The sequence below is a fragment of the Pseudochaenichthys georgianus genome, chromosome 24 (genome assembly GCF_902827115.2).
Source record: "Pseudochaenichthys georgianus chromosome 24, fPseGeo1.2, whole genome shotgun sequence".
Classification (NCBI taxonomy): domain Eukaryota; kingdom Metazoa; phylum Chordata; class Actinopteri; order Perciformes; family Channichthyidae; genus Pseudochaenichthys; species Pseudochaenichthys georgianus.
The window spans coordinates 20,120,195-20,131,889 of record NC_047526.1 but is presented as its reverse complement, the minus strand read 5'-3'; the positions used below and the strand labels follow the sequence as shown (position 1 = coordinate 20,131,889).

At 41.3% G+C, this 11,695-nt stretch overlaps 1 protein-coding gene across 1 annotated transcript in view; it reads right to left on the bottom strand.

Moving 5' to 3' along the window:
- Positions 1 to 2,207: 2,207 nt before the first annotated feature.
- ppp1r14c (protein phosphatase 1, regulatory (inhibitor) subunit 14C) overlaps positions 2,208 to 11,695 on the bottom strand; it is a 37,026-nt gene continuing 27,538 nt past the window's right edge. Inside the window, exons 2-4 of the mRNA XM_034076640.2 lie at positions 11,124 to 11,207; positions 10,534 to 10,566; positions 2,208 to 4,698 (exon numbers count right to left, since the gene is read on the bottom strand). Coding sequence (XP_033932531.1) covers positions 4,624 to 4,698; positions 10,534 to 10,566; positions 11,124 to 11,207 — 192 coding nt within the window. The 3' untranslated portion in view covers positions 2,208 to 4,623. The remainder of the gene's footprint in view (positions 4,699 to 10,533; positions 10,567 to 11,123; positions 11,208 to 11,695) is intronic.

The window sequence follows — 11,695 nt, the reverse complement described above, 5'->3', positions numbered from 1 at the left end:
AGTTTGTGAATGAATGCTTATTAGAGTTTCGGCTGGAGAGTGCGTGCGGACCTGTCGGTTAGATAACAGGCGTGTGTAAGTCCTGCATCTGATACAAATGTGTATAAAATGATACCGGGTGCTGTAATCACTCATCTGGTTAGGTTATTACATTGACCACCACACCCCCGACCCAAAAGAAAGGACGTATTATTGGCTTCCCCTAATTTTTTCCCCACGACGCCATGCTACTGGTGCTGCTGCTGGTGTCAAACCAATCGCTCATGTCTCTCTTTTACGCCCCAGTCATTTACAGTGTCTGTCTTCCTTCTACTTTCAATCTGCTCCCCTCTCCCTCTCTCTCTGTGTCTCTGAAGTATTGGCATGATGGATCACTGCATCCACAAGGGAAAAGGGGAAAAATATAGTCAATTAGCCTAGAAGAAGGGGGGCGGAGAAGATCAAGAGAGAAGATGACAGAATGAGGGAGGGGGATGGGGAAGATATGACATTTACAGTAGGGTCTGCCTGGTGTATTTCTATGGCATTGCTTGACTATTAACTAATAACAGCCCATAACGTTTCTTCACCCTTGCCAGTGTAATTTCATACAGTCATGCAATTAGCTCTCTTCTGTCAAACAACTGTCTCTATTCGCATCAGTTTTGGTATTCTGAAGCAGCATGACCGACAGTGACTGAGCTGGTGTGAGATCTGCTGGTGTGCAGCCAGCTGACTGAACCCGGGCCCGCTGTTGGGGGGTGCTCTAGTCCTTTACTCCTTATTCTCCTCGCATTCACCTTGCAGTCCCAATTATTCAAGGCAGCGTGCACGAGCGCTCCTTGTCAGCCATCCCCAGCTGTGAAAAGTGGGTCATGGAATTTAAAGGCACACGGCGCCTTGTTGCACTGCGCTCGCACCGCTTTGGCTTCTCTGGTCCTCCCGACATGCAGTAAGTGTGTGCAATTCGCTTTTCCTGCAGTGAAATCCACACGGCTGTTTGGGAATGTGTGTCAGCGAATCAGAAGACATTCATTAGCACGTTCTCTGCGGCAATAAACGCTGTGGCGCGTTCACCAAGTGTGTCTCTCTCTGTCTGGCTCCTCTGTAAACTGGCCTATATTCTTCCACGTGACTTCCCTTTGGAAATTAAATTACATGAGATTTTAATTTGCAGTGAGGTTGACTTGTTCCTTCACAAACCGGTGATCATGCAACTCAAAGTTTCATTGTGATTATTCTTACAGTGGCCCTGTTAAATCTGAAATCCATGACACTTTCTACCTAGCAACTATGTACAGTAGGCCAGTCCATATGGGGCTAGACATGCTGCAGAGAAAGGCTACTCATGCGCACATTGAGCAATAATGTCATACACTGATGAGCTCTTTACAGGATCAGACAGGGCTGTCCTACTAAACCACGGCCAGATCGGGTGGCACTGAGAAGGAACACATTGGCAGCCATGATGCTCTAATATGCCCCTTGTGCAGAAACAGATGCGTGGGGACCACACACAAGCACATCAGCTGGTCAAATTAGCTGAAGACTGAAAAATGAGGGAACTAAATAGTGTCCTTCTTTACTGCTGTAAAGAAGGTTATATTTACAGTCTGCTTTGTTTGTTTAGGATAAGGGAAAACTACTGGGCTCATTTTTAAGAAACCTAATGAAAGGTGGTGTAGCAAGCAAACTCTGTTTCCCAAATTTCAAAAATGTCCGAAAATGGGATCAATAAAGAACTTCTTGTGAAATGTTGGATTGAATCAGAATCATGGGGTGGATGCATACATTGCTTTTCCTTTTCTTTTACATTGATACCACTTTTCCTTGCCAAAGAGCTGTGCCTTTCTAGTTACAGATTTTTGGATTTGTATGGATTATTGTTGTTTAGTATTTCGTCAGTTTTTGCATTTATTGAAAGTACAGAAAATCGACTGGAGATGGGGAGAGAGATGGGTCAACGTCCAGCAAAGGGTTTTGGGTTGTATTTTTAAATATGGCTGCTACGGTAAATACATGGGATGCCCGCTCTTCCCGCTCTTCCACCTGTTTCTTGTTTTTAGGCTAGGCTAAGCTAAGGTTAACTTGGCCTCACATTTTCAGGACAAACATGGGAGTGATGTTGCTCTTTTAATCCAACTCAAAGCAAACTATTGTTCTAAATAAAGTACAAACCACACTTCCTTTCCCTGTAAAAACGAAAATGAATCCACACAGAGAAGGCATCTGTTTAAACAGTACAGAGTCCTTCTGCATTTTTATTATCAGCAAAAACAAACCACACACCACATTACATTTTAAAAACAAGAACGCTTATTGTGGATGTACAGAAAAACAAAATTGCAGCTGAAAAACTGAATATTTTCGTCTTAATAATTATAATAAGAATAAAGGTATAAAAAGGAAAGTGTTTTATTTTGTGAAATTAAAAACCTTTGGGCCAACAAAATGTTCCCCTCTACATGCGACTTTAAAAATACATGCAAACGTAAAGCTTTCTAGTATGGAACACTTTCGAAATACTCTCCACATGAAATCCCATAAATTATAAAATATCAGCCTATTGCCCCTGAACTGTTTCTTAACAGGGAAAAGCCTATGGAGTACCTCGACATGAGTCCAAATGCATCGCAGTTGCTTATAATGGCTTCCTCTAACCTTTGCCTTCAATTCACTCATCCAGAAACAAGTGATCATTTTCAAACAAAACAACCGTTGCTGAGTGCGCTGGACACCAATGCAGTCCAAATTGATAGACAGAAAAGCAAAGAGGAGGCCACTAAAGACTGAACGCACCCCATCAATAAAGACACACACTTCTCCCAGACACATTTCTCTGGCGTCAAACGACAGTGAAAATGTGTTTTACACAACCAAAACCTGGGAAGAACATCTAAAAACAGCACCATTTTAAAATGTCCTGGATTCTCTCCAACGCGACCGTCACGTTGTTTCAACACAAGAAGTTTTACAAAGTCAGACATGATATCTAAGTCAATAAAAGTATTTTTTGCTTGATTATAAGAAGTTCATAATATCTATTCTCTTCATCAGTGTTTTCTCTCTGTTGTTAGCATGCAAGACGGGTGCTTTGCAAGTGTTATGTTAAAACCAAACATTGCCCTGCTTTGTCTTTGGCAGCTGAGGGTTTACAGTATAATACGGCAGATTCAGGTCTGCGCCACTCCCCTCGGAAACACGATCGACTGCTCAGAAGTGAAATCGGGCCCTTCCCTAAAACAGAGTCATGATTGTACCAGAGCGTACAGGTTAGTGAGTGTGTTGGTGTACATTGACAACAATAAATAACTAAATCCAGCACTTAAACCTTGGATTATACAATAAAAACCTATTCTCTGCAACCTGGAAAAACATCAACAAAAAAAAAAGAATCTACGCCCTCTCGCAGATGTTTACAAACCCAACAAACAATCTCCAGGGAAACGCTGCCATGCTGTATGACATTTAAGATGTAATACTCCCAGTTTTGGCACACCTTCCCTTACAGGACCTGACGAGTGTCAAAGTTTCAAGTTGTTTTCAGGTTATGACTCAACCATAATTGCCTTTTAGGTTGTCAGTAGTTAAGGTTCTGTGTAGAGAAAAAGAGTGATTGGATCCTGAATTTCCTTAAAGGCAAATCACTATTAGTTAGCAGAGTTAAGTGAACCAGAGTGTATTAAAAAACAATGTATTAGCATTGTGCTTAAACCTAAATGACCAACTGATATGAATTCTGATGAAGAAGAGCAACACCGTTATAAGTGAAAGGCTACCATCATACAGGTTTTGTAGTCTCACAAAGAACTGCAACACCCATCATGCCTTTCTGTTGGGAAATGTACACAAGAACAGTGGGTAAAAAGCTAATGATTTTGACAATATTTTAGCCTCGCTTGCTAAAACGTCCCCACTCTTTCCAGAGTTTACACATCACAAAAGGACAGAACTGATGTATTAACGCCTTGTGCTGAAAATAAAACTACAGAGCTCCCTTATATCCGAAGCGCTGAAAGAGTAAAGGTAAGCAGGGTGACTTTAAAATAGGACGAAACGGAAAACTGTTGAAGACCACATTTCAAATCACAGGAACAATAAATGGCAACATACAGTATAAGTTACAGTAAAACACCTTAGTAAAAAAATGACAAAATCTCGAAGCACTGTGTTTACATAATGCTACAGCTAATTGCACACCTACTGCAGTACAAACATTTTGTTACCACGCCCCCTTTTTGTTGGTGCTTTTAGTCTGTATGGCTGTTGGGATTACAGCGTTAGCTTGTAACATGGCTCTGAAATGTGGAATTGGGTGGTGTTCATGTTAAAGCACAGTTGCAGTTGTGTCATGTTCCAAGGCTTGACATTTTATTGTGGCTGTATATTAAACATGTCGGCTCTGTTTTGCTTATGTACCTTTTCAACAGTTAAATATAACAATACACCTTGTCATTCTACGTGATGGTGAAATGAAGTGCTATATTCATGGAGTTTATGGTGCATGTTTGCAAATTGCAGAATAGTTACAAATGCCATTATGTTTAAGTATTAATGTGTGATGACAGTCCATGTTGAGTGGGTTAAGTAGGTGGAGCTGAGATGACGCAGTTTATGGTGGATTTATGGTGGATTTCACAGCCATTATAGGCCCTTCTTGGTTGGCGCACTGAGTTTTCTCATTCCCCTTATCCTGGCCAGCAGATCACGGACAAAGTCCTGCAAGGGAGAGAAGAAAACAGTCATTCACACACAAAAGGAAATATACAATTAAAAAATGAATTCCTAATAGTTAAAGATGCATTAAAATGATCAAACAGGACTATTACATGCTCACAGTAAAGAAGGAGATAAGGATTTGAATCTTTAGATATTTACAATCTATCCTCAGTTTCTATTATAGTTTGCAAGCTAAAGTTGGCAAACATGTCCTTCCTTTAAATACGAGTACATCAATTATCAGCAAAGGTTTTTATTTCTAAATAGTTACTTTTTTTTAAGTAAACTCCTTGGCTTTCTTGTCAATAAATTGGACTAGAAGATTGATACCACTCATGTCTCCGCACAGAAGCTAGAGTAGCTTGTTAGCTTAGAATAGCATAAAGAGTGGAAACACAGTGAGACTGCTGGTCTTTTAAATGTATAAGCAAACATTCTACCCAGGGGCGGATCTACGGGGGGGCAAGGGGGGGCAGTTGCCCCCCCACTGTAGAGCCTTGCCCCCCCAGCTGCCCCCATAACTTTTGTTTCCCTAAAACTGTACTAAAACAAACCTACACTATTTCCACAAGCTTCTCAAGCAACGAAACAAGCATTACATTAGTTAAAAGTGAATCATTTTAAATATCATTGTAGGCCCGTTAAAAACGCAGCTACGGCCCTGCATTAAACTGCGGAGCGGCGTTCACACAGACCGCGGCTCACAGAGCGAGATGGGTCTGGCTGCAGACCGCAGCAAGGAGGCGTTTCCTATAGGGGCGTTTCCTATAGGGGCGTTTCCTATAGGGGCGTTTCCTAACTTTTTTTATCCAATAGCAACTTAAGGGATTCCAGCTGCTTTTATAAATCCTCGCAGAAGAAGTCATTGTTCTAGTGATGGGAATTCCGGCTCTTCTTGCTGAGCCGGATCATTTGGCTCACCAAGAAGAGCCGGCTCTTTCAGCTCCCAAAGGGCTCTTCAGTTTACCGCATATTATACCTTTTAATCAAATGTAGCCCTGTTTTGACTAATGATTTATATGTGTACACATATATCACTTAAATTATTCAAGACATCCTTTGTACTAAAGTATTCAAAAGTAAAAATTACATGTTTAATATAAATGATTTGCTGTGGCCAATTGTTTTCATTGCATTTACAGACCCGTGTAACTCTCTGATACCACCCAATGAATGCATTGACTTGCTTGTAGAACCACGCTACACAAAACAAATGGCAACACCTATAAAAACTATTTAAAAAAAGGGGCTACTGTATCAACCTATATAAAATATATAAATATAGTTTTTCTCCCTGCAGGAGAGGGGAGCGTGCTTTGAGATCAACTGCTAGGCTGCAGCGGGGAGAAGAGGGGGACAAAAAGAGATCTCCGTCCTCCGTGTTTTATTCTTATAGAAGTAAGAAGAGAAGTAATCAGAAACCCTCCTTTTTACGCAGCGGTCCAGACATAGACATCATAGCTACGGCGACATATATTCAGTTGCCAGTTACTTTTGGCATTAGGGCAGGGATATCTTTCAAGGTTTGACATAATGAATTGTGCTACTTTTAAAGCAAGCAACGATGTTTTCAAATCTGTAATCAAAAAGCTCCTCAAAAACACTATAGAAGCAGTTCCTGCCGTTGTTACGTTAGTTCAAACAGTAACAACGGACTACTTTTCTTAGCGGATGCATGTCAATTTAAATCAATACATAAAACAATTTTTTAAATCAATAAAATCTTTTTCTAAATCCATAAAAGCATTTCAATTATTATTGGGAGTCATGTCGTTACTTTGTTGAGAATGTGGCCATGTGTAATAAGCGGGATAATGTCCACATTGCACATTGCATAATGTGCCTTCATGCCGATCTAGATCCCTCCGCAAAAACAAAACAAAAAACGGCTCGTTCGCGGGCGAGAGCCGGCTCCCGTCGTTCACTATAGGAAACGCCCCTATGGGAAACGCCCCTATAGGAAACGCCTCCTTTCTGCGGTCTGCAGCCAGACTCTATTGCACAGAGCTGCAGAGAGGGAGCGAGCTGTCCTAGCACCCATGGATCAGCTTCCCCTGGGAGCATTTCCCCTTCCACTAGTTTTGTTTTTACTAAGGACGAGAGCTTGAAACTAAATATTAATAAAACGCTGCCGTTTGAATCGATAGCGTTTAACAGATGGGCGCTGTTTGGGGCGTTACGTTACAAAATACTACGCAGACAGCGTTAGCTGGGAGATCGATCACTTTGCTAAACTACGCGGTAGCCTACTGTTAAATCCACGTAAACTACACATCACAGCAATGAGGCCAGATCAATGAAACCAGGATACATCCTTTACCGTAAAAACTGGATCTAAACACAGAGCCTGTGTGCGTTTGATAAATACTTTCTGATGTTATATTTATGATATGCTACATATTAGCTACCTACATGGCCCTAACGTGTAAAGTTATACAAGCATTTGTACCAGTGCTTTTCACAAGTAGACTCTTGCAGGCCAGAGTGTAGGAATGATTCAACAACAACAAAAAGACATATGAGAAGTGATCAGGACGAACAGAAAGAGGAAAAGGAAAAGAGAGTTCACTGAAGAGACCAGGAGGGTCAGAGCAGGAGGAAGAGGAGGAGATGAAGACATTAGTGAAGAAGAAGAAATATATGTGAGGAATAAAGATGAAGTGTCAGAAAGAGGGACAGAGGCAGGGATCAGGAGGCAGAGGTGACTCCAGCTGGACCACATGGTATGTTTTTATTCTCCTTACATATTCCATCACAGCAGCACAATCTATAGCAGCTCTTTGTATTGACAAATATTGATTGAAATGTGTTGCTGCACAGGTCACCTTTAGCTCTCTGAAGAGATGGGTGATGTCATTTGTGTACTTAATTATAATTAAGTACTTACAGTATGCAGAATTCTGAGTATTCTCTGAATCGGGTGCCTTTTGGGTCTTTATATCTTTGAAAAATGAAACCAAAATGTTTGGTCATAACATCTGGTAGTGGACTACTTACATGTTCCCACCTCAGGCACAAAATATAAATAATTACTAGGAATTTCCTTGAAAAAAATGTAACAGGGTTGAAGTTTTTGACAAAAAGTAGGCATGAGACCTTGTTTAGCTATGGCACCACATGGAAGTCAAGGACATTACAAAATTGTAATATTTTGCAAAACTATTGTTTATTTTGTAATAAACAATTATTTACTATTATTAATTCATATAACAGAGTTGAAATGTTGAGTTTGTCAATCTTAATCTGAAAATACAAAAACTGAAATATAGGTACAGTAAGAGAAGAAACTGACACTTTTGTGATGTAATTCCCTCAATGCAGATCACACATGGACTGATCCATTATTTTAATAGGAGGGTAAATGGTATGGCATGACGGGGTTGAAACAAACGGAGGAACCATATTGCAAATTCATAGATAATTCAAGTATTTTTTCAGAATTTCTTTTTGATCAGTTAAAGTTGACAAGCATATGATTATATTAGCAGCAACATTTTGGGATAATTGGCCATTTTGATTTGTTTAATATTAAATGAATATGTAATAATGCTTAGTGAGGACATGCAAATATGTCTGTCTAATACTAAGACAACCAATTTTTTTAAAACAAAATATATATATTTAGTTTTACATTGTAATGCAAAACAACCTGTTCCATTAATTCATTGCTTTAAAATACATTTTGTAGTTTCCTTTCACTTAAAATTATTGAAGTAAGCTTGGGGGACTCAAAGAGCACCCGATTGTTTGTCTGAACACCTTGTTTCTCTTGTGCATTAAGAACACTGGTGTTAGGGCATGAATTAACAATAAATAGGTTATATACAGTATAAAATACCACATACTGTCCGCCCTCCCATGCCACCCTGGTATGACCTCTTTCCCCCCCTTTGCCCCCCCATTTAAAATGTTCTAGAACCGCCACTGATTCTACCTAACAGCTTAAAGGTGCTGGTAGGCAGAATGACCCTTCGGACAAAATTAGACTAGCAGGCTGGTTGTAGCTTCAAATGTAGTAGAGTAGAAGCTGTTATCCATGACGGTGACGGTGGAGTGAGTCAGTCAGTCAGTCAGGCTGCGGCCCCACGAGGACGAAAACGGCTAAACGCATAGGATTAACGCAAACGCAATCGCAAACGGCTTCCGTCCACATGCAATAATTATCCGGATAGTGTCTGCCCACACGAGACCGCTCCGTTTAACTCCAACCGCTGGAGAAGCTGCAATACATATGCAGGAGCCTCTACGTGGCGCTGTAACTTCCTCCACAAAAGCAGCGAAGAAGCATGGTTGTCATGGTTGCCCTTCTGTTTATTCTCCACGGTGGGGGCACCGTGGGAACCGGGCAGAGTTTTTCGCCAGTCAGCGTGTATTAAAGTTGAAATCTTCCGGACAAAATTATAAAAGTGCCGGTCAAAGGTCTTCTTTGTTATTTATTGAGCTTTAAAACAAATGAATAACGACTCTATATAATATAATGATAAAATACACGGAGCCTCTCTTTTTCCTCCCTCTCTTCAGACAGCGTCAGTGTCTGTCTCATGCAGCAGCTCATCCAGTAATCAGTGACCCGGCCGACTGTAAAAATAAACATATTTATAACTAGTTTAGGGAGTTTGAGAGGTAATTAAAATAGCTAAGGGTGATGATCTGACTTGAAGTGTGTGTTTTGCTGCAGCGGGAGGAGCTGCAGGTGAGCGGAGCTGCGTGTCTCCGTCCTGTCAGATTAGACTTCACTCGCGAGAGAAAGATAAATAATCTGAATTCAGGGTGCAGTTTACTTTGACGTGGGGGTGAGCAGCAGAGGTGGGGAGAGGCGGGGCTATTGCCTCATCATTATTGCTGTAGATGTTGCACAAACAACTGTAGCATGGTCAATAGCGTCCGGAGCACGATAGCAACTCTGCGATCCGCCATTGTTGTTGTTGTTGGTGGCGAAACACTTCAGCACTGGCGCGGGGTAAGCGGAGGTGAGCAGAAGAGGTGGGGAGAGGCGGGGCTATTGCGCAATCACTATCAGTGATCTGAAAATGTCCGTATAGGGCGCACACACGGAGCCGTTTGACCCCCCAGAGAGTGGCGTATGCATTTCTATCCACCTTGGGACCCGTTGTCGTTTCCTCAGTCGTTTAGTGCCATATTCGGTCGTCCTCGTGTGGCCGAACGGTCTATATGACACTAAACAATAACGCAAACGACCGAATTCGTCCTCGTGGGGCCGCAGCCTAAGTCAGTCAGTCAGTCAAACTCTCTCTCTCTCTCTCTCTCTCTCTCTCTCTCTCTCTCTGTCTCTCTGTTTGTCTGTCTGTCTGTCTCTCTGTCTCTGTGTGTTTATCCCCAGCTGATGCCTTCATTTGGGGATTGTGTTCAAAATGGCATGTGTGCTACTCCATTGTCAAGGAATTACAGTGTGTGTGTGTGTGTGTAAGTGTGACACTGGTTTGACACTTTGAGAGGCTTTATATACTAGTGACCTTGTAGTGGTTGCTGCAGTTTGACCTAATGCTGCACACACACAAACACGCAAGTGAAAGATGGGGAGTCTAGGCTGAACAAGATCGCCGCATGTAGAGGTAATGTGATTGGTCTGCGCTACCTGTAATCACCAAAATAGCTTAACCTTTTCTCACCCTAACCCTAACATGTAAAAAAAAGTAATGTTAAGCAATGTCTCTTCAATTTTAGTCTTTAACCCTTTGTTGCATTTATATCAGGATGATAGTGGAAAGAGACAATGAATGTCATTGTCACAACTCAATCATTTACCCCACACATACATATGGGACACAATGCTTGAGCTTTTTATTGTGTGACAGACACACTGAACATACTCACCCCTGTTGGTTTGTAGCAGTCTATTAACGATACCTGTGCAAAAGGAAGAAAAGGAAAACATTTGAACAAGAGTGACAGCTCTCTGACTTTTCATTCTTTATTCACCACCCTCTCTACATCGGCTTTGTAAGTGGTTGGTGAGCATGTTGTTGGGCTATGGTACCTGTCAGTCAGAATCCAACAACCAGAATGTATTTGAATATACTAGCATTAAGAATCATACAGCGAGAAATACAACTACAAGTACAAAAGGCAGCTATGTCGATTCACTGATAGAAGACTCAATAGACCATCATGCAAATAAGTGACATGACATGACACGTTTCCCTTAAGAGCAGGATTTTGCTGCTGCATTCAAAGACAATTTGGTTGTAGGATTCTGACTGTCGTACTTCAGGTGTGTTCAAACAGGACAAAAAGCTAAATGTAACTGACAGACTGACTGCGTGAAAGTGGGTTGCTATACATTACAATACATTTCATTACATTAGTAGAGTATATTACAATGGGGTTAGCTAAAAATAGATATAGGTACAATAGACATAAAACGTAAAAGAGACATAAGACAAACAATCCCCATGTGTCTATACCTGTAGTTTGGTGGCCCTCTCGTCGTCACTGGTGACATCCAACAGCTCATCTATGTCTATCTCTACCTCTGGCATCTCTTCTTCCTAAAACACAGAAACAGTCTTGGTTAGTGAGGAAGACAGTGCCATGAAACCAACAAAAGAAAAGAGGCAAACAGGAAATATGAATTTGAAACAAAGCCTTTACTAAAACCAACCCCAATCACACACTTTCTCACATTATCAGTTCTTTCATTTCATCTCTGTATTCAAATCAGTGTTTCCACGTCTCTGCACTCTGAGCTCCAAGCAGCCTGAACATATATTTGCCTACTAGGAGCAGGCATCATATGGAAATGTCATTGTGGTATATCACGCTGTCGGGCTGGGCCATTTAGTGGTTTGGTGGTTGGAGGCTGTTTTCAGCTCAACGCCACTTCAAAGGTCCTGTGTTTATCCGGATCTTTTTATTTCACCACAAGGCTTGTGCAAAAGGGGCACGAAGGGCGGATCAACCCTTTCCTCCCAGCTACCACATGACGTATCTTCCAAACTCTCCCTCCTAGGTATTAGAGCTAAAGAAAAACCATGTG